The sequence below is a fragment of the Passer domesticus genome, chromosome 1 (assembly GCF_036417665.1).
Source record: "Passer domesticus isolate bPasDom1 chromosome 1, bPasDom1.hap1, whole genome shotgun sequence".
Classification (NCBI taxonomy): domain Eukaryota; kingdom Metazoa; phylum Chordata; class Aves; order Passeriformes; family Passeridae; genus Passer; species Passer domesticus.
Window position 1 is genome coordinate 105,951,462 of NC_087474.1, and position 23,252 is coordinate 105,974,713.

The window sequence follows — 23,252 nt, forward strand, 5'->3', positions numbered from 1 at the left end:
GAAATGAATGACTTGGAAAATATTTAATAGATGGGAAAAAATGCTACGGTTTATAGGGAAGAGTTAGATTTTTTATTTTAGTCTGTTCACTTGCAAACATCAATTTTTGAAACACCACACAGGTTGACGGATGAAAAATAATTCATTTGAGATGCTATTCTGATGGCTTTGCCAGCCAAACCAAGCCTCAGGACTCTTAATCTTATATTCAACAAGGCTTAAAGACTCTAAATAATATTTATGAGTTTCTGTAAGCTTTGTTGCCACAATGATTTGTTGTAGATTGGATTTACTTACCAGATTTTTGGAATGTATGTTGATATATGCTTTTATCTAACTCCAGGTGAAGTAAGAGTCCTCAGCTAGGAAAAAGGAAATTTAACTATCATTCTGTCTTCTGTTAAAGAACAGACTATATCTTCAAAGTGATTTTACTGACCTGTAGAATTATTCTAGCTATTTCAATGACTATGGATATATTTTATATGTAAAGGAATATTTTTTTAAACAGAAAGCTGTCTGTGAAGCTCAGTTGAAGGTATTTATCATGACCAGTGAATAGACTTTTGTATTGCACATGTGATAGGAACAGCCTAGAACAATTTACATTGACCATGCATTTATTTTCACTTTAATTCTGCACAGTAGGCCACCTGCTGAAGAGCGGGTAGTAGAGAAACTTGTCTCATCATCCTTGATTTAAATTTTCTCTTTGGCATAGTCTTGGGTGATTATCTTAACTAATGGTCGATAACAATTTATCACTAAGAAGAGAACTGGTACATTATTGGATGAAGCAGAGGTTGTTTCTTCTACAAAAATCTGTGTGTTTTTCATTCCCCACTGAATTTCCAAGTGTATTTGTTGTACTTGTTTAGATTTTTCATGTCATATGAAATGTTTCTTTCTGACAAAAAATCACTAAGGGAAGAAATGTTTCCACCAGGATAAGCTACATATAATTTGATTTATGTCATCATTCTGTGTTTGGTTGCATGGCAGTCTTTTTGCTTTTTTGTTTGTTTTTTGTATGTGTTTTTTGTTTTGCTTTAGTGTAGTTTCAGAAGGTAGATTGAAAATCATCTGAATTTTTCCTATCTAGTATTCTTCTCACATAAGGCTAGGGATGGAGAGGAAGTTTTCGTGCACAGGAATACCTCTCCAAAAGACTTTTTTCAGGCTTGTTAGAAAGTTCACATAAACTAGACATAGCTCTAAGGAGATGGATTTGTGGGCAGAGTGAAGGTTAGGAGACATACATGATGAGCACAATTTGTCTCATGGCTGTCTTTCTCATGGATGCATACAACAAAATGTATTCACTGAGCATAATAAAACGCAGTCACCTTTGCAACATTCCTTATGCAACAGCTGTTTAATTGTGCACAACAACATAGCAGTAATGCACAGCCACTTTAGTGGCAAAATATTCCCTTCACTATTAGACAATTATGCAGAGAGTTAATAACGAGGGGCACAATGCAATTAGGAACATTCTATTTGAGTGCATGAAGCACAGAGCATCCAACTGAAAATATGCATTGGGACATATAACGACCATAATGGCCAGGGCATCAATTTGTCTGAAAGAGCAGCCCTTAATGTGGTTTTCTTAGGTAGCGTGAAGAACTCTTAAAAAGGGTGTAATTCAGAGCACAAACACCCACACATTAGAAAAATGGCCAAAATGTTACAACGGGAAATGTAGACCTTTACCATATTTTTATATGTATGCAGTTTGGAAAAAAAGCATTTTTAAACATGCACTTTTATGTGACATTTTAGTTATATAAAAAGAAGTAGAATCTTCCAAGTCCCAGTGTAAAGCAGCTAAAAAAGATCAAAGTATTTGAGGTTATGCAACAGTGAGGTTTGCAAAATTAAGTAGCAGTTTGAACTTTGACAGCTTAATTTTTCAAATCAGCCTAAACTTCAAAGGATTTATCTTCTTTTAGAAATATATTTGAGGGAAAAAAAAAAGGCACAGCCTGACATCTACTTATTGTCCCTATATTGGAAATTCCTTTTCTTTGACATGCCTTGTCTCTGAGGCTTGGATTTACAAGCAACTAGACACTGCTACACAGCAATTTTCAAACCCATAAAACTTCCTGTGAGGGGAAACAAATATGTTAGCCTAAGGTTTGTGCTTTCAAATGGACTTTCATCCTCAGCTGTTTCTTTTCATTATTTGAGGGTTAGTGCTTGACCTTGCTTTTCTGAAATGTGAATTAGGACTAAAATGATACAAATTGTTCAGGAGGTAATTGTCCAATTCATTGTTAAGAACACAATTATAAAATAAAACTGCTGTCTAAGAGTGTAAAATAAGGAGGTGTTATCAATGTTAAAAGTCAATGAGGATAGAAATTACTTTGCATTTGTATCACTGTGAAAAACCAGGCATCTGGGAAAAAAGTATTCTCATATAATTCCACAGAGCATCTTGTAAGCACAAAACCTAGAGGGAAAAAAGTTTTGGCAAATGCTAAATAAAGGCTTCAAGCAGGCAGAAGGCACTTGATAAAGCTGAAAATTATTATTTATATTTATTTGCAAAAAGTAAACTGAAATGTTGTACATATAGTGTTTCCAGCTTTAAGGGGCTGGTGTCACCTCTTTACTCAGATACCACTTCATCTTGACTTTTACATTTTTAGCATTCTGAAAGCATTATCTTTTTATGGGTTTGGGTTTTGTTTTTTTTAAAACTTGACTAGAAGTAAGTAACAAAAAATATGCTGATTAAGCTTTCAAAAGGAGAAGTAATTGAAAGACTGGAGATTTCTGGCTGTGGAAAAGTTGGTGATCACTTAGGCTTAATGCCAAAATCAAAATTGTGTGTTTATGTGGTGTCAGTGCACATTTATTTTTGTTTGCTACTCTCTGTAATCTCTAAGCTTGAATTTTTGAATTCAGTGTTAGTAAGAAGCTAAAAACCTTAGGTAATTCTGATGGCATCAAGAAAAGACAGGATCCAGTATTAGTGCCATGGTCTAGTTGACATTGGTGGTTGTATTAGGTCATAGCTTGGACTTTATCTCAAAGGTTTTTTTCAGCCTAATTGATTCTGTAATCTGTGATAATAGAGGGCTGAGGTGACACCGGGTTCATAAGAATGAAAGAAAGGGATATTTCTGACTCTGACTGCATCCTTTTAATAAAAATTGGAGAGAAACAGGAGCAAAGCTGCAGAGTGAAGCTGTTGGTGTTGAGGATCCAAAATCCACAGTGTCTGTTGGAACTGTTTGATTTACCAGGAGTTGAAGCACAATAAATTAATTTCTATAGTGTATCTTCTTGTTTAGTTTCCTCTGAAAAGAAACCTGTTAATATGTATCAGTTTGCACGATGTGAACCACAGAAAATGAATAGGAAAATTCACAATTCAAGAAAAAATAATTCAAATTTGAACTGGAAATTGTGTCTCTCTTTCACATTAGTTGAGTGCTGTTCCTTAAATTTATAATATAGGCATTTCAGAGTTTTAAAATTCAGATTGGTTTTAGTTTAAATATCTTTTTGCATGTACAGTCTATTAAGATGGATTCCTGCAGTGCATCTTCCAGTTTCATTTTATCCATAAGGAGTCACAAATCAATGGACATCAAGTCAGAGATATTTGCAAAACAAGATTCAAAAGTGCAGCCCACCAAGAACACCAATGGAGTAGCCTCTCTTATATGCACTAATCTGCTAAAGAAACCCAAATATAATTCCTGTCTGTAAATAAATTTCAAGTCTATATTGAATAAATAAAACTAAGTGCATTAAATGAATTACTTAAGTCTTGGACATATGATTCTTGGCATTTGTTTCCCATACATGTTGCTGTATTTTCTAAAATGTCACATTTGAAATATTGGCTAACAGTCTTATCCTGATTGTAAAATGATAACAATTACAATAGCCTTAATATAATAACTTTATCAGATAAAATCAAGTCAGAACTGGGTATGCTGGTTTAAACCTGAGAGGAATGCTGGAAAAATAAGAATATTTTTGAGGGTGTCTCCTCCCAGCAGAAGCTTTATTTCAGTGGATTTCTCTTTTCATTGTGTGAGCAAATTTTATGGCTTTCATTCTCTATGGTGAAAGCACCAAGGTTGAAAACCAGAACTGACTTTTATAATCTCTATAAATTTTCAATTCTGTAATATTGTCATGCATGATTTAGCAATTTATAAATTCCAATTTGCAACAAGAAGTAGATTTCTTATATAAATATACAAGTAGGATTTCAGTAAGTTTGTACAGAATTATTATATGCTTCCACTAACTCAACTGCAAAACGTAGATACTTAAATATATATATACATATGTATATATATATAAATTTTCCTTTATTAACCTCTAAATTTTTAAAAATATTTTAATCTTGTTTTCATCAGGAAACAATAGTTTGTTACTTATTTTTAATTCCTAAAGAAGAAAACAGGTTTCTCTTATAGATATCAAATGTGTTTTTCACCTTGTAAATTGATTGCATGGATGTATTTTTAGCTTTAATTTCAAACATCTCTCATCTCAGAAAAATTATGACAGTTTTTTTTCAGGTGGTTAGCCTGGACCAACTTGCTTTTCATTTCAACTCTCAGTTAACATGTGGGACCTGATCATAATGTTCTCTAGCTGATTTCCAGACATTAGATGGAAATTCTGTTCATCCCAAGTAAATTTTCACATCAGCTTTGCCTGAGGACTTTGATACAGCAGTACTAAAGATAGATTTCTAAATAAAGCACTATTATAATGATGAAAGGCTCTTGTATCTGATTTTAGCCTGTATTCAGTTTCTACTATTCATTAATAAACTTAGATCGATTAAAAGTATTTCTTAGATAAGAAACTAAACCAAAAATTTAGAATATAAAAATATAATGTGTTGATGATAGTCAATGTGATTGCTTTTTAAACAGAATATTCATGTTAAAAAACAGATTACACCAAAATCTGAACTCTTTTCTTTTGACTGTTCACACAAGGAAGTTTGATAATTTTTGTTGTGTGGTTTAATATTTCAATTTTATATTAAACATGAACATTCTAGACATAAACCTTAAGGCAATACTAAAATAGAATACATTCTGATTTACATTTCTCTAAAATCTGATTTCATATGGCTTTTTTGTCATACTTTCTCATTATCCTTATCACTTTCTAAGACTGAAATTCTCTCTCAGAAGTCTCCAGAGCTTTGCTGTAGACAATTTCCCCTTCATTAAAATATTCCAGAATATTTAGAGTCATCTTCTTAGATTAGACCTGGCAGAAGAATGTCCAGATTTAATTTAGGAAAATGTTTATTTGAGGCTTGAAATAGTCTAATAAAAGAGAGAAAATAAACTTTTCTGGTTTTTTGGTTTTTTGGGTTTTTTTTTTACGTGCTGATATAGCCCTGCGGTAAATATTTGAGTGCCAGTTACTGTGTTTGCCTAGAGAAAAAAAAAAAAAAAAGAATGTGTAGACAAAACCTCTCTTTGTCACTGATATAATTTTTATTTTATTTTCCTTTCTTCATTTTTTTAGGGCCCTTCTTTGCAATATTTCTTTTTCTTTCAAATGGTGCTGTTTTTATTTAAATATAATAATTTCTATTTCTAAGAGGTATTGCAGAACAGATTTTATGAAAAACTTTATTTGGTTTTGAAAGATGCAGCTTTCTGTTGGAGATTCCACTCTTGGCTAGAATATGACCTTGGAAAAATTGAGCCATGCCTTGTGTATAACATCTCAGAATTTGTCTGCAGTTTGTCCTAGCAAATCCTAGAGCTAAGATGTGATTATAAACTTGCATGAACTTTGGGACTGCACTGTAGTGAGATAAAATACTGGAGGGAAGAGTTGAGAAGAACAGTAATGATTCAGCCTGTTATTCTGTGACAAATATTTTAAGACCCCTCTCTTAATCATTTCTGAAATTGCCTACTGATGGAATTACTCAGAAGGAGTAGCAGTGAAATTCTAACTTACTTGTATATCAGCCAAGCTACTTAAACATGGCAAGATTTTCTTCTTTGATTAGCTTATTTGATGTGTCAATCAGTGGTTTTCCTCTGGAAGAAAATAGAAAATGTTAATGTAGATTTTAAAAAAATCCAGAAAGGAAAAATAGGTCATTCATCACAAAAAAGACCCTTACTGATTATTTGGCATTAAAGTATATGAAAGTAAACAAGTCAGAATTTTTAGAATATTTTAAAATAAATGCTTCTTTTTAAATGAGAAAATGCCATTGAAAATAGAATCTCACCTAATTATGAACAATCTTATCTAAGTGCTCACAGTGAGACATACCCCTTATTAGTTCCTCTGTATGTGACACTGCTGATCATGCTAATGTGGATATCAGTCCTACTCTGTGACACTGCCTGGATCTTCACCAATCAGCATGATATTGCCAGTCAACCTGATAGTGTTTTTTAATATATAAAAAGCTCATTAAAACATTAAAATTGACCATTGCTTATTAAAAAATTTGTACCATTAGCAGCCATCTTATCTCTCTTTTGACTATAATTTGAAATCTAATGATGATGAGAGATGATAGATTTATAGCTTCGTGTTGCAGCTTCTTGCTCTGGTACTGAATAACCAAAATGAAATCTTTTAAATTCTGGTCTTTATATAAGCTTATCACAAAAATTATACATTGCTATTTGCATTTCTCATCAAGATAGCAGGAAAATAATTTTCTCTCAGCATGAATTTTATACAATGAATATTAAATAGTATATTTTTTGTATAAGTGAGTTAGATAGAGCAGTCTATCTTACATGCAATCATTTTTGTTTAAATTCAGGCTCAGATTGCATCTTCAAGGTTAGGTCTTGTCCAAATGTTCTGGAATGGATAAAAAAGCTGAAAAATGGCTATATATGGCCCTAAAGAAGTGCAAATAAAACACACTAGTGGTCTCAGTTCAGAGTGACCATTGTGAGACACTACAGTTTAGTCATTCAAATTTTGTTAATTGCTTCAGACAGATGTGCTGTTGTGTTGAAAAAATACTATTTTTTTTCCTAACAAGGAAGAATATTATTGCTGGCATAAAAAATTCTTTTTCCATCTATGTCATACGAAGGACAAAACATAAAAGTATAAAGGGGTTGCATGATGATCTGTTTCCAACATTCCCTCAAGCAAACACACTTTTCCATATACAGTATCTTACTCTGACATTGAAGATGTCTGTAGACAAGGGAAATTACCTGTGAGCACTGAGTAGTAAATAAATTCCTATTTCTTCTGGCAGAAGATGTTAAAAATACTATTATGTTTCTGCATATTTGCACTTAAAGCTCATTATGTAATCAAAGAAAAGCAGCCAGGGACATTAACTTTGTCAGAGTTGCTATTGTGAGGCTAAGTGTTTTCCAGATCATATTTTTATTGTAAGAAAAATTCATCTGCACTTTTGCTGTCATTAAAGGGTTGTGCGTCTTTTATTTTTTTAGGGGGAATTGATTTCATGTAATGCATAAAAAGAGAATACCAGAGACATGCAGTAATTCTGGTCCTCCTTTCAAATCCACACTGTACTTACACATTAATCTTCCTTAGTTTTACATTTATGGTCGGTCTTTTTTCACTAAAATATGGATATTAAATACAGATGAAATGATAACGCAATTGTATTTTTGCAGTCTTAGAATCATATCCATCCATTCAGTTAATGAATAATTTAATGTCCTTATCTTACTAGCATTTGAATATCTTCTGCAACATTAGCAAAACATAAAATTGTAATGTTTTCCTTTTCTTATGAAATGTTTTCTCATTTTTAAAGTATTGCATTGTATGAAGCTTTAAACTATTCCCAGGCATTTTTCATTATGAACTGGAAGATTGACCTCTAGAGGATGTAGAATTCTAGGCTTCTAGCCAATTGAAAGTACTTTTCCAATATACTAATATACTTCCTGAATACTTTTCAGTTTCTCATACATTGTGTGGGAAATGGGAAATCAGAACAATCAGGCCCGAATCTGATTGACTGAAGAATTTCCAGCAGCAAAGCACCTTGTTTTTCTTCCATAACACAGGTTCAGTAATAACCTTGCTCTAATTTTATTATAAAAACTTAAAGGAGCTTAAGATTCTCTTTGCATAACATAACTCTATCTTCAGAATTTGCACATGAGCCTCAGAAAAATTTCTACTACCAGGAGGTTGAAGTAATGTACTATATATTTTAGTTCCTATATATTTTCCATCATAGAGGGAAAAATAAATAACAGAGAAGCTCCAAGATACTATTTGTGTGATGAAATCTTTATTGTGTTGCTTTAAGTGTGTTTTGAAACAACTTTAAGAAATTATTTGAAAATACTTTACTTTTTATCTCTAAATTTTTGAGAGGAGAGAATTTTCCGAATATTTTACCACTATTATCAAAAAATATGGGGAAAATTTTGTGTAGTTTTACCTCAGAGATACTATTTCATTTTCCAATTAAGACTACGATTTTCCTTTCCCCAAATCTATCTTTGTATTTTATTGAGATTATGGAATCAAGTAGGCTTTTAAGACAGTGATTGCTTAGTTTAAAATACATGTTTTAATAAGGGGACTACCAGCCCATAATAAGTAAAAAATGCATACATTAAAAAAATATATTTAATTAAATTATCCCATTATTGGGTTTGTGTTGCAAAGTTATGGTAGTGGGGAAGAGTGGCTTCTGTGAGAAGCTGCCAAAAACTTCCTTCCTGTCCAACAGAACCAAAGCCAAGTGGCTCCAAGATGGACAAACCACCGGCCAAGGCCAAACCCATCAGTAACAGTGGCAATAGTTCTGGGATGATCTATTTAAGAAGGGGAAAAACCTGTTGTGCAAGAGTAAAAACCTCTGGTGAATACAGAGAGGAGTGAGAATATGTGGGAGAAGCAGGTCTGCAGAGACACCAGGGTCTGTGAAGGAGGAGAGGCAGGAGGGCTCCAGGAGCCAGAGCAGAGATTCCCCTGCAGCTGTGAAGCAGCTGTGTCCCTGCAGCTCGTAGAAATACACAGAGGAGCAAAGATCCACCTACATCCTGTGGAGGACCCCCTCTGGAGCAGGTAGATGCTTGATGGTGTCTATAACCCATGGGAAGCCTGCCCTGGAATAGGATCCTGGCAGGACCTGGGGCTCTGTAGAGAGAAGACCCTGTGCCTGAGTAGGATCCTGGCAGGACTTGTGACCCCCATGGAAGGGCCCACTGATTTGTCAACTGCATCCTATGGAAACCACTCACATGGAGAAGCTCATGGAAGGCTGTCTTCTGTAGGAGGAGCCCCATACTGAAGCAGGGGAATAATCGGACATTGCCTGTGCCTTGTAAGTGTCCCTCTGGAATCAGTTTCCAGAACCCAAGCAGTGACATCAGGGCATCATAATATAAATATGCAAACAAATATGTACATATCAAGGAGGAATCTTCAGCATTCTGGACTGGAATCACTTGTGAATACAGAAGCATTTAAGAATGTACAGAAGACAGGATCTATATATTTTGCCTATTTACTACACAATAATGACTTAAATTGCCCCTTCTGGCACCCCATGCAATATGCAATTATCATTCATTGATGAGCTGTCAAATGAAAACTGTGTCCTGGAGAGAAGAAGGCAGGTGAATTTCTTGGTGAGGAGATTTCATACATTTAATAAGACTCAGTGGAAAATTTATTGTAAATGGAGGAAGAAAAACATCTGACGGAACCAGCAGCTGGAACAATTGGAAGTCCTGGGGTTTGCTTTCAACTAAGGTTGATTTACAGCATGAATCTGGCTTCTGACTGTTATTACAAAAATAAAAAATTAATTATGTTCTTAATTTTTTTCCCCACAAAACTAGTTCTAGGGCTTTTTTTCTTCATAAATCATATTAGATTCTTCCAATCATGTGAAGTACCTAAATGGAAGAAGAGATAGATGGAAAGATGATCTGTTAAGAGGAATTTATTTTTCTGGCTTTCAGAGTCTTGTAAGCAATATGCAGTCAATCCATGCATCCAATCGTGGATTCATATTTTCAAGGTCAAATAAACAGTAAATTTAAAGGAGTGCTTGATGGAATGAAGATCCCCAACATGCAGGGAAAATGTAGAATTCATCTTCCTCTAAAGGGTTGTTTGAGGAAAATAGCATCTGCAGCAACTGGATTTTCAGGCAATAAAGACAAAAGGGACAGATAGCACTGTTTGATATTGCACAATGCTGTCAGAGCATTTCAATCCAAAGTTTGTATTTTGACCTATGCCTTAAAAAGGCCTTTTTGACATGATCAAAATGCTGATTTCATCATTAACACATGACAGACATCTCAAGTGCTTTATTAGCAAAAACTAACAGTAAAATGAAAAAAAAAAAGTGAGCTAAGCCTAGATCCAATAATGGCTGATGTCCAGGAGCAAAGTATTACAATAAATAAGTTTTTGAGATTTTATTTCTACATAGGGTACCTCAGCTTCTTAAGTAGTTTGGTTGACTCAGAATGTTGAGCTGAGCAGTAAAAAAGCATTCAGTAGAAAATGTGAACAGGCTTATATCCTGAGATTCATCCTTCTCTAAAGTTTAGATGCTTAAAGGATTTCAGAAAATACTTTCATCCATTCGAGATCCTGACCTGAATGCAGTACGTTACAGTATTTGAGAAAGTGAGCAAACATCACTGCACTCAAAGAGGGTGAAAAATGGAACTCTGGGGCAGGAAATAGAATATTTTAAAATCTTTCTTTGTCTTGAAGGAGTTTGCACTCTGTGCTGGTTATGATTTGGACAGAATTAATTTTTTTCTTAATAGGTCATATGGGGCTGTGTTTTGTGTTTGTGCTGAAAACAGTGCTGATAACACAGGAATGTTTTCATTATTGCTGAGCAGTTTTTACACAGTCATGGCCTTTTCTGCTCCTCATCACCCCTGACCAGCAAGGAGGCTGGGAGAGGACACAGCCAGGACAGCTGATCCCAACTGAGCACAAGGACACTCCATACCACATGGTGTCATGCTCAGCGGTGGGAAGAAGAAGGAAGGAGCAACTTTTGGAGTGACAGCATTTGTCTTCCTAAGTCACTGCTACACATGACAGAGCCCTGCTGTCCTGGAGGTGGCCAAACACCTGCCTGGCAATGGGAAGTGGTGAATGAATTCCTTGTATTGCTTTGTTTGTGTGTGTGGCTTTTGCTTTATTGATTAAACTGTCTTTATCTCAACCCAGGAATTTTGCTATTTTTGTCAATTCTTCCTCCTATCCCAGTGGGGGTGGTGAGTGAGTGAGCAGCTGTGTTGTGCCAGGTTGCTGACTGGGGTTCAACCATGACACTCATGTCTGCTATATATCAGGGTTCTGAGGAAGACAGGCTAAAACATAACTATAGCTGATGAGATACTAATTGCTTTAATAATAGGTCCTGAAATAGTCACATGCTGATCTATCCCTTTATCTACTAAGTTACTGATCTGCGGAATCACACTATTCCCTGTATTGCTTTAATCGTTTAATATCTGAGTTTTCTGGCTGAAAAAGAGTTAGGGTTTGGAACAGATTAAATCGCAGTTTGTCCTGATGGTCACTTTCTAAATATTTCTAGTATTTATATTATTTTTACATTTCTAATAATTCTATAAATATTAACCATTAAAAGTTTGAGGCACTTCTTAAGGAAGTTGCAATGATACACAAGGAATTTTTCAGCTGGAAAGTGAATCTTTGTGAATTTATATTGTTGTAATTACTTTAATAGAGAGATAATCTACTTTCAAAACCATATATTAATTTCATCTCCCAAAGCATGAGAAAATTTTCAAATTTCAAATTGAGAAGACAATGTATATACCACCTTTCCTTAATTAATTTAGTAGGATAGGGAGGGTTTAACATTTTATAACAGTTCTCCATGAATTGCTTCTATGTGAGTCCATCCCATAGGCAACAGTTCTTCAAAAACTACTGCAATTTGGGTCATCTTCCACAAGGTGCAGCCTTTCAGGCTGCTCTGATGAGGGTTCCTTACAGGATCACAATTCCTACCAGGAAACCTGCTCCGGAGAGACTCCTCTCTCCATGGGTCCACAGGTCACTGCCAGGATCCCTCTCCAGGACAGACCTTCCAGAGGATCACAGACTCTTCTCAGAAATCCACCTGCTTCAGTGTAGGGCTCCTCTGAGGGATGCAGGTGGATCTTTGCATCCCAGTGGTCCTTCATGGCCTGCAGGGTCACAACTGCTTCACCATGAGCTGCACCATGGGCTGCAGGGGTGTGGCTGCAGCTCTCTTCCCAGAGAGCAGCAGGGACAAGTTTCCCAAGGATTTTTCCTGGGGAAGACACTGAGAAGCTCAGAGGAGAGAAAATAATTCTTGTCTCTATTCACTATTTCTGTTGTTTTGCACTTGTGGATTGTTTTATGGAGATTGTTTACCCAAAGTAATTTGTTAATTGGACACCAGTGAAGGTTGTTTTGTTTCCTCTGCCAATTGGGTCAAAGCTGTGTCCTGACTGTCTCCAGACAGTCACGGGGTTTTTTTTTAGTATCTTTGTAGTATTGTATCTTTTTAGTATGCAATTTAAAGTAGTATTAGCGTAATTAGTATAGCTTAATAAAGCAATTGTTCAGCCTTCTGATTCATGGAGTCAGAGCACAATACTCCTTCCTCAGGAGCATCCTGTTTCTACCATAGAGGGGAATATCAGCTCCAGTGCCTGAAGCACCTCCTCCCTTTCTTTTCCAGTGACCTTGGTGTCTGCAGAGTTGTTTCTCCTATTTATTTTCACCCTGTTCTTTGGCTGCAACTACATCTGTGCAATTCATTTTTAAATTTTTTTTTTGTTTCCTTCTTAAATATATTATCACAGACATTACCATAACTTCTTATTGTCTCAGCCTTGGCCAGTGACATGTCCGTCTTTGAGCTGGCTGGCACTGGCTCTGCTGGGCATGGAGGAAGCTTCTGGCGCCTTCTCACAGAAGCCACCCCTATAGCAGCCAGGCTACCAAAACCTGGCTATGTGTCCTGGGTTTGCCTTAATTGAATTGTTTGCTATGAACATAGCAAAAGGAAAAGGTCAGAGAATTCACAAAACACAGTACACCATTAAATACAAGGATGAAAGTATTAAATTTCACTGTAAATATACTCCCTTTCTCTAAAATGCTGGTAAGGTCTCATTTCTTTATTATTGCATTGTTTTTATGGTGTTGCTTAGAAAAAATAGTGCCATGATGTTTACTCTGTTTTCTCACTAGGCGACCTGGGTGATACTAGGAGACCCCATTTTCCTACTGTGGGGAACTGACTGTACATATATATTTTATTTTCAAACTTTGCCCAAGCTACAATTCTAGACAATCTTGCAAATAAGGATATTCACTAACTCTTCTGCTTTAGCTATGTGACTGTAGAGAAAAGGATTTAATGGTCAATGGGCAAAGTGAGTAGCTGATCTTTAGTTAGGTTGTTTGCCTGGACCCAACAAACCTGAATTGTCTTTGCACTGCTGGCTTCCTTACTTTTGATTTGGGTTTGATTTGAATGTCCTGCAGGGAGACTATAACTGCAGTTGTCCCCACTTCTCCTGACTCCACTGTATTCCCCAGACATTCCCTTGGGAAAGGGAGAGGGAGAGAATGCTTCCCTCTGAGACAAAGAGCTTTCCCAAGCCTGTGGGACGTACCAGCTTGATCCACAGTTTCTAAAGTATTCTCCCAAAGGTAACTTAATGGACACTGAAGGGCAAAAAATACTTATTGATACACTTGGGGGCACTTTCAACTGGAGCATGGGTGATCCAGTGATGTCTACATGCATACATACATGTACAATCTGTTGTACTAGCATGTTTCTCAGTAAGGTTATGAGCTTAACTTCATCATGCCATAACTTTCATTTGTTTTATGGTATAAGCCTTTAGATTTCAATACTGTAATATTTGAGTTTCCTCCTTGAAAGGATAATCAGCACACAGACATACTCTAAGATTATGTGACATTGAAGTTAGGAGAAGACTCAAAGAAACAGCTGCTTTACAGACACCCAAATAATGAAAGAACTTTCTAAATCATGAACATGCTATTTTTGCTGTACTCTCTTAATAAATGTAGTAAATTCATAGTATTGTACAAGTGTAATATGATGCTTCATACTCTATATAGCAAAGAAGTAGTAGTCATTTCATGCTATTTTCTTGTTACTTGAAAACATTTAGGGAGCTAAACCACCTTGAAATACAAGAAGTGTTCATTTTATGAAAAGAGAAAAAAAGTTCTTAAAAAAATGCTTAATTATTCTCAGGTTGAAGCATCAGTCTGTGCAGAGGTTTTTGTTTAATAAGTGAAACCTCTATAGCACTTAATACATGTGTATGACTGCCGAGTTGCTGTCCGAGGTTTTTTCTCTACTCCCCCGGGCGGGGGAGGAGGCTGCACCGGCCGAGCTGTGGCACAGCAACTGACAGCCGGGGGGCACTGCCCAGATGCGCCGGGGGCGTCCGGGCAGCGCCTCAGCAGGAGGCAGCAGTGATCAGCAAGAAGGCGAAGGAGAAAAGAGGGACCCGAGTCAGGGCAAAGTCCAGAGTGCTTTAATGTCTCCAGGGAACGCCAGCCGAGTCGGGACCACGAGGCAGGGGTACAGCCGATTATAAAGGGACGGAACATAGAACATTTCAACCAATGAGAGAGAACTTGGGACGGAACAAACTCGTGACAAACATGCCGGCTCGCCAATAGGGAATGTGACAGGGAGGGACCCTTGTTCCTGATCCAGTCACCCACCGAGGAGGGGAGAACTTTCTGGAAATAGGGAAGGGGACAGTGGCTGATGGACAGGAACTCAGGGAGGGATTGGCAGAGGGTAACCAGGGGAACAAGGGTGGAGACAAAAAACTGATACTCTCAAAAGGAGGGGTTGCCAGGGGAGGTGGGGGGGGGGAACCCTAGGACCGAACCATTATAACTTTAGGGGGAAACGGAAGAAACCAAATGAACCCTGCACCACAACATCTCCCTCTTCTTTGTTTAAAATAAAAATAAAACTGAAATTGTCCTTAAACTGGTGTAGTAACTGAAAACCATAGGGAGGATTGAGGGGCTTGCTCCCAATGCGTCTTTTCACAGGAAAGTTCTTCAGGGATGGGAGCAGGGTCAGCAGGAGCCTCAACATGGTTGATTTGGGGGGTTGAGGCAAACAAAATTCTGGTCAGTAACTTATAGATTATGCAGAAACCAAAAATTAAACAGAGCAAAACGAAGATAATAACTAAAATGGTACGAATGATGGAGCCCACCCAGCCTGTCACTCCCATTTTGGATAGCCAGTCCCCCAACCAGTCCGAGGTCTGTTGTCGGATGTTGTTGACGTCCTCGGACATCTGGCGGATGGTGTGTCTGGCGTCCTCGGCTCGTGACGACAGGTTCATGCAGCAGAGCCCCGCGAACTCCTCACAGTGATGGTTGTGGAGTAACAAAAGGAAATCGATTGCCGCCCTATTTTGGAGGGTCGCTTTCCTCGTTGTTTCCTCGTCAGCTAGGAGGTCCGCTAGGGCAGTTGAGGTCAAATTCGCTTGCTTTGCCACCCAGCACTCGAGGTTGCCCAATTCCCCTAGTGCTTTAGCTGCGGCCACCCACGGCAAAAATACCGAAACCGCAATATTTCTGGGTCTAGACCAATGAACAATTTCGGTGTCACATTCTGGGTCAATTTTGTGGGTGTCTCTCTTAACTCTGGCCAAATCTTGTGTGACATTTTTCCTTTTCCAATTGAGAATTTGAGTATAGTTGGGGGTAAGCAGCGTCAACCGCCCAAAAGTGCAGGGCCCTCCGGACAGGCGAGGGGGAATTCCAGCCCACGCTCGGTTACCGCAAATTAGGAACGCGCCTTTAGGGAGGAGTGCGGGTTTCAAATAAAAGGTATTGGGAACATAAACGGTGGTGGTGAAATTGCACCAGTTCTTTGTTTGATATCTCTCATTCTTAAAGTGTACTACCCGGTCTGGGATCGCACCTTGGTGAGGGAGGAAATGGAGGCAGAGGGAGGCGCGTGCGGAGCCGAGCAGCTCGAATTCCGTGGGCTCATCAGTGGTATAATTAAGAAGTTTCATGATTTTTTCCCACCAGTAACTGGGATTGATGGAACCAACAGGGTCGAACTCCGGAAACAGGTGCTTTAGGTGGGGGAGTAAGGGAGGGGGAAAATCATCCAACCCAAATGGAATTCCCACAAGACAAGTCGAGAGGGGGTCTGCTGCAGAAGCTGTTGATAGGCACAGGTGGTCTTGCCCCATCGCTTGAGCCAAGGTTCGCCAGACATTCGCCTTTGGTTGGGGAACGATCCAGGGGTCGGCTGGGTGGATCATCAACAGGAGCGAAATCATGATGAAGAAGGGTCCAACTGAAACAAACGAAGGAAATAGGTTAATACAGAGGGTTCAGCTGGTGGCGGTTCAGCCTGGGGGGTACCGGACCTACAGACTTCTTTTCTTCGTCGTCTCCAAGTTGCCTCCTCCACCTGTGCTGCAGAGCCGATGTTACGGGCTCTTCCTGGAAGGTAGGGCTTCACCCACTTGGAAGGGACCCACCTCAACCCTGTGGGGGTGGACACGCAGGCGTATCCACGACCCCACGTAACCAGGTCAAAGGGGCCCTCCACCTTCCAGGTTTCAGGGTCTTTCACCAGCACAGGGGGTTTCGCCCTCAGGTGCATGTCCTGATAGGTATTAAAGTGTCTTGCGATGGGCGGGTTCAGGCAGTCAAAACTACAGTTAAGGAAGTTAATGGTGAATAAGGCCCTGGCCAGCCGGATCTGAGGGGACTCCACCTTCATAGCACCTTTTTGATGTTCTAATGTACGCTTGATGCTCTGGTGGGCCCGCTCAACCATCGCCTGTCCTGTGGGAGAGTAAGGGATGCCGGTTTTGTGGCTTACCCCCCACTCCTGCAGGAAGCTCCGGAATTCCCTGGATTTATATCCTGGCCCGTTATCAGTTTTTATCTCCTTGGGGATGCCCAGCACAGAGAAGGCATGTAACAGATGCTTTTTAACATCTGTTGTCTTCTCCCCTGTGTGGGCAGAGGCATAGATGGCCCCAGAAAAGGTGTCCACAGAGACGTGTACGCACTGGAACTTGCCGAATTCTGGGATGTGTGTAACATCCGTCTGCCAGATCTCGCAACTTTTGAGTCCCCGCGGGTTGGCCCCGGTAGCCACTACGGGCAGTTGGAACGCCTGGCACTGTGGGCATGTGGCCACAATTGCTCTCGCCTGGTCCCTCGTCAGGTGGAATTGACGGACCAGGCCAGGAGCATTTTGATGGAATCGTTGGTGGCTGAGTTTCGCCTGTTGAAAGGCGTCTGGGAGTGGGGCCATCTCAACTGGGGCGGCTAGGGCATCGGCACGCCGGTTGCCCTCCGCGATGAACCCCGGTAGGTCGGTGTGTGACCTCACATGCATAACATAGAAGGGTTGCTCTCGGTGGGAGACCAGATCTATCAGTCTCGAGAGCAAACTGAACAGGTCCATGTTGGAAACCTCCTGAAGAATTGCACTCTCCGCTCTGGAAACGACACCGGCGACATATGCAGAGTCAGTTACTAGATTAAAAGGCTGAGAGAACCTTTCAAAGACTCTGACCACTGCGGCCAACTCGGCAATTTGAGGTGAACCCTCAACCTTTTCAATGTCTGTCTTCCACCGCCGAGTTTGAGGATCCCGCCAAGTCACCACAGACTTGTGGGATGCTCCGGACGCGTCTGTGAAAATTGTCAGAGCTTTCAAAGGCTTCCGACTCTGAACTGTCTTTAACGACAGTTTGAAATTCATCCCTGAATTAAACAATTTGTGGGCCGGTTTGTGAATCGAAATTTGCCCAGTGAACGAGTCTAGAGCAAATTGGAGAGCTTCATTTTCCAGGAGTAGATGTTCCAGCATGGCCTTGGTTAACTGGCCCGAGTTCAAATTAATTGGAACATGAATGCATGCAAAGTCAACACCGGCTAACTCGCGGATCCGGAGGCGAGCCTTCCGGATCAACTCAGCTACCAACTCTTGTGGCCTTGTCATCCTCTTGGACCTATGATGGCTGAGGAAAACCCACTCTATAATCAAGAGAGGGTCCCTCGAACCCTGGTCCTTAGATGTTTTGGTGGATGACTCCCACTGAAAAATCAACCCATGCGGGTGTGGCAGCTTTCCCAGTATGATAAAATTGAACGGCAAGTCTGGGTTGTACCGATGTGCCTGTCTCTGCGATAAGATGTTTTGCACCTTTTCCAAGGCTGTGGCGGCCTCCTGGGTAAGGGTCCTGGGAGAACTAAGCTCCTCTCCCCCTTTCAAAAGATTGAAAAGGGGGGCTAGGTCTTCCGTAGGAATACCCAGCCAAGGTCTTACCCAATTCAAAGACCCACACAGCTGGTGAACATCAGCCAAGGTTTCAATTTTGGTGTTAAAGGCCAATTTCTGCGGAACAATGGTCCGCTTGGTGATCTCCAGGCCAAGATACTTCCAGGGTGGCATCCTTTGAATTTTTTCTTCCTGGAGCTCGAACCCTGCAGAAGTCAATGCATTGATTGTCAGGAAAAGCGAGTGGGTAAGTGTGCTGTCATCAGGTGCACACACCAGGATGTCATCCATGTAATGTAGAATGATGGCATCTTTTGCTGCCTCTCGAACAGGGGACAGCAAGGAAGAGACGTACCACTGGCAGATCACAGGACTCGCCTTCATTCCTTGTGGTAGGACTTTCCAATGATACCTCTTCCTTGGGGCTTCTCGGTTGATGGTGGGAACCGAGAAGGCAAAGCGTGGGGCATCGTCAGGGTGTAGAGGAATTTGAAAGAAACAGTCCTTTATATCCAATACAGCCAACTTCCAATTTTGAGGGAGCATGGTTGGGGACGGCATCCCTGGTTGGAGAGCGCCCATATCTTCAATAACATTATTAATTTGGCGAAGGTCATGCAGGAGCCGCCATTTGTCCTTGTTTGGTTTTTTAATAACAAAGACAGGGGAGTTCCATGGTGAATTGGACTCCACGATGTTGCCTTTGTCCAGCTGCTCCTGTACGAGCTCCGTGAGCGCCTTTAACTTTTGTTTGTTGAGCGGCCACTGCTCTACCCATATCGGAGAATTTGATTTCCAGGTTAATTTTTGGGTAGGGCGCTCTTCAGTGGCCGCTACTGAAAAACCTGAGGAGCCGTTGGCAGGTCAATTGTGGCTCCCCATTGGGCTAAAACATCTCTCCCCCACAGGGGTTCCGCATAGTCCATTACAAATGGGCGAATAGAAGCCAATTGCCCATTTGGCCCCGTAATTTGTACCACGCTCTTAGACTGCTTAGCCAATTGTATGCCCCCTACACCTTGAACGCGTTCAGCCGCGCGTTGCAACTCCCAATGTGGCGGCCATTCCTCACTAGGAATGATCGTCACATCCGCCCCTGTGTCGAGCATGCCACTGATTCTGGTTAATTGACCATCCCTGCTCACACTACACGTTAGTCGGGGTTTCCCCTTTCCAATTGCATGAGTCCAGTTTACGCACAATGTTGGTGTTGTAGCATGTGTTGAAGGTGGTATTGTGTTTTCTACTGATTCAAATAACTCCACAGGGATGGCCTGGGCTATAATTTGGCCTTTTTGCAATGTAACCGGTGGGCGTATGCAAAAAAATCCCACTGCAAATGAATCAATGGCATGTGGTAATAAACCCGGAATGATGGTGATTTCCGGTGGTGTGCACTTAGTGTCACCAATGACAACGCACTCACTCTTGATCCGGTTCCAGGTACCTGGTGCCTGAGGTGCGACCATCGCAAGATGGCACTGGGAGTCCATGATCTTAACTGACTCGACTAACTGCAACCTGTAGGGCGAAACCAAAGAGGAGGTGGTTAGAGATGTAAGAATCGGTGTTTTGCAAGAAGTCAAGTCCGGTAAATTGTGTTGAAGAGTTGGGTGGGTAAATTGGGATCTCCTCCCCAAATCCCCTTTCTTAGATGTTGAGTCACCCGCCCCATTTTTGTCCTCGCGCAGGGAGGGGCTGCGCTTCTGCCTTAGTTTTTTTGATCTTTTTTAAAACCCTCCTGGGATGCCGTCTGCTTCCTCCTGAACTCATAAAACTCAGTTCGGAGTGGGCAGTCCGGCATCCAGTGTTCGGTGTTGCCACAGAGGTGGCACTGTCCACGCGGCGGCGGCCTTGGCAGGGTAGGAGTCCATTGTGGCTGTGCGGGCATTGCTTCAAAGAAGTTCCTTGGTTCGGCGAAGGACATCCGGCGGGGCGATGGCTTGGTGTCAGTGTCCTGCCGAGCGATGACCGGAACCTTCGTCTGGCAAACCTCTATCATTGCCTGGATGGTGGGAGGCGGGTCCAAGGGCAGGCTGAGGATGGCTGCCTTGCAGGCGGTGTTTGCATTGGCGGCAGCCATCTCGAGCAGGACGCTCGGTCGAGCGCTCTCGCTGTGGACTTGCTGTTCTATAGCCCTGCGGAGACGCTCGACAAAGATTATAAAAGGCTCCTCACTGCCCTGGATTATTTTAGAAAATGTAAGAGATGGTACTGCAGTCTTCAATGATAGGAAAGCCCGCTCCGCTACCTTGGCACTTTCCCGGAGCACAGCACGGGGGATATCCCTTGCTTGGATCGCCCCGTCGGCCCAGTTTCCGGTACCGATAAGGTGCTCGGTACACACCGCTTCACCACCACGGATTGTGCTAGTTTGGGTATCTGCCCATAAGTCTGGGAGAATGTCCCTTATTCCCTTTTTCCATGCCTCTTCCCATACCCCGAATTCAGTGGGGTTGAGAAGACATGAAAAAAGTGTCCGCAAATCAGCAGGAACAACATTAGTTTCTAATAAAGAGGCTCGAAGGAGTCCCCGGAAATATTCACTCTCCCAGGAGAACTCCTTTTGAGCCTTGCACAGCTCCTTGATGGTGGAGTGGGGGAATGGGGTCCACTGTGCTTTGACCGGTCCCTGTCCCTCCTGCTGGTATGTGACAGGGGCTGCAGTGATCACTGGTGCAAGCCCTGTGTTCCGGTTCTCCAACCCTGCCCCCCCCCCGGGAACCGGGTTGTGGGAACCAGGAGGTGGGGCGTGGGAACCAGAGCAGGGGAGGGAGGGGCATTGCGTGGGAACCTGGGTGGGGCTGGGAGCCTGGGCGGAGTCGAGAGCTGGGACATGCTCCGCCTGTGGGTGGTAACTTGGGGGCAGGGCTAGGAGAGGGGGAGGAGGAAAGGGCGTGGAAGAGGGTGGAGGAACAAAGGGTGGAGCGAAACAGGGGTGGGCAGGGTTTTGTAGGGGAGGGGAGGGGACAACGGGCTTGGAGGGAAAAAGAAAAGGATTGTGGGAAGAAGACAGGGTTTTGGAGGGAAAAGCCATGTGGCCACCTCCATCTTGAGCTCCATGGGAGCCATTTTGAGACAGAGTCTGAGAGTAGTCACCCTCTGGAACTAAGAACTCAGCTTTGGGCTTGACAACCGGGAACTTCAGGCTGGGGGAAACAGGGTTCGGGGAAGAATCCCCCGAAGTCTGGCCAGGACTTCGGAGGTGGGGGGTTGGAGGACCCTGAGGAAAACCCGGGGGATGGCAAGAACCCGGCACTGTGCCTGTGTGAGCTGTTTCCCTCAGGATTCCCTTATTCTGAGGTACAGAGGAGGTGGAACAAGGATCTAGGACTTGGGGACAGGGTGAACATGAACCAGGGGATAGTTGTTTCCTCAGTTTCCCTTGTTCTTTTAAAGCTGTAATAATTTGGAAGCTCCAATAAACTAATTTTTTACTCTTTGATTCCCCCTCAGAATCCAATTGAGATAATTTTGTTCCAACCGAATTCCAAAAATCTATCCTATGAACCATTTCAGGGGTAATCTGAGGAAACTGAGTAAACAACCACATTATCAACTGTTTTAACTCCCTCTTAATTAACTTAATATTTCTCCCAGCAAGGATAGTTATAACTTGGAGATAAACTCTTTTCTGCTGTGTCGACAGTTTAGCACCCATGCCGACACAGAAAACCCACCCTTGGAGTAAAAATAAATATAACAAGAACAGAAAAAAACCCTCAGCCACCAGCCCTAACCCCACCGGGTCTGGGACGAAACCACTGACCCGACCAGACGAAACCGGGGGGGGGTTAAGCGAGGGGGACCACCCGAAGATGGGGAGCTGGGGGTACTCACCCTCTGACCAGCGCCGACTGGGATAAAACTCCAAGGGAAGGGACTTCGCCGGGGACCGACTCCGGGGTGCAGAAGCTGCCGATCCCGTCCCGGTCCGGAGCCACGCCTCTACAACGAGGTCTGCTCACAGACAGGGTAGTCTTGACGTCCACGGAGCAACCGATGAACCATGCAGGAAGGGCAAAACCTGCCTGCTGGCCACTAACCTCCTGCCGCGGGGTCCGGGGCTGTCCAGTGCCCCACGTTGGGCGCCAAAACTGCCGAGTTGCTGTCCGAGGTTTTTTCTCTACTCCCCCGGGCGGGGGAGGAGGCTGCACCGGCCGAGCTGTGGCACAGCAACTGACAGCCGGGGGGCACTGCCCAGATGCGCCGGGGGCGTCCGGGCAGCGCCTCAGCAGGAGGCAGCAGTGATCAGCAAGAAGGCGAAGGAGAAAAGAGGGACCCGAGTCAGGGCAAAGTCCAGAGTGCTTTAATGTCTCCAGGGAACGCCAGCCGAGTCGGGACCACGAGGCAGGGGTACAGCCGATTATAAAGGGACGGAACATAGAACATTTCAACCAATGAGAGAGAACTTGGGACGGAACAAACTCGTGACAAACATGCCGGCTCGCCAATAGGGAATGTGACAGGGAGGGACCCTTGTTCCTGATCCAGTCACCCACCGAGGAGGGGAGAACTTTCTGGAAATAGGGAAGGGGACAGTGGCTGATGGACAGGAACTCAGGGAGGGATTGACAGAGGGTAACCAGGGGAACAAGGGTGGAGACAAAAAACTGATACTCTCAAAAGGAGGGGTTGCCAGGGGAGGTGGGGGGGGGGAACCCTAGGACCGAACCATTATAACTTTAGGGGGAAACGGAAGAAACCAAATGAACCCTGCACCACAACATATGACAAGTTGGTTTGTTTGGTTTTTCTTTTTTTTTGTTTTCTCCTCTTTTTCATAGGAACAATTTCAATCTCTAGTCAGGTACTTTAGAAAAATGTTTACTTCTCCCTATGATTTTTTCATACTAGTTTTGTTTCAAGTCCATAAAGTATTGTTGCAAGTTGTGACTTTCCTGTGCAGAAGTTCATTGCTTCATTGGCAGGTTTC

The 23,252-nt window shown here is 41.9% G+C and overlaps 1 protein-coding gene and 1 long non-coding RNA gene across 3 annotated transcripts; both read right to left on the reverse strand.

Moving 5' to 3' along the window:
- Positions 1-293: 293 nt before the first annotated feature.
- On the reverse strand, positions 294-9,326 carry LOC135289114 (uncharacterized). The gene is made up of 3 exons (XR_010351909.1): positions 9,237-9,326; positions 5,974-6,056; positions 294-362 (listed from the first exon to the last, which is right to left on the reverse strand). It is a non-coding gene; the product is annotated as an uncharacterized LOC135289114 (long non-coding RNA).
- A 5,213-nt stretch (positions 9,327-14,539) lies between these two features.
- LOC135307972 (uncharacterized) lies at positions 14,540-22,906 on the reverse strand. 2 transcript variants are annotated; one of them, XM_064432656.1, is made up of 3 exons: positions 22,157-22,906; positions 19,764-19,837; positions 14,540-16,369 (listed from the first exon to the last, which is right to left on the reverse strand). In XM_064432656.1, the coding sequence occupies exons 1-3, from the start codon at positions 22,699-22,701 to the stop codon at positions 15,027-15,029; spliced, it is 1,962 nt and encodes a 653-aa protein (XP_064288726.1). In that variant the 5' UTR covers positions 22,702-22,906; the 3' UTR covers positions 14,540-15,026. The 2 variants fall into 2 exon arrangements, with proteins under 2 accessions (XP_064288726.1, XP_064288717.1); XM_064432647.1 differs by having other exon boundaries at positions 19,743-19,837.
- Positions 22,907-23,252: the final 346 nt, after the last annotated feature.

Excerpts from the sequence above, each read along its gene's own strand:
- LOC135307972 (XM_064432647.1), bottom strand. The coding sequence starts at position 22,701 with ATGTTCCGTCCCTTTATAATCGGCTGTACCCCTGCCTCGTGGTCCCGA. Across the intron at positions 19,838-22,156 it reads CAGTCGGCGCTGGTCAGAGG|GTTGCAGTTAGTCGAGTCAG; the intron begins GTGAGTACCCCC and ends TTCGCCCTACAG. Across the intron at positions 16,370-19,742 it reads TACCTGGAACCGGATCAAGA|TTGGACCCTTCTTCATCATG; the intron begins GTGAGTGCGTTG and ends CGTTTGTTTCAG.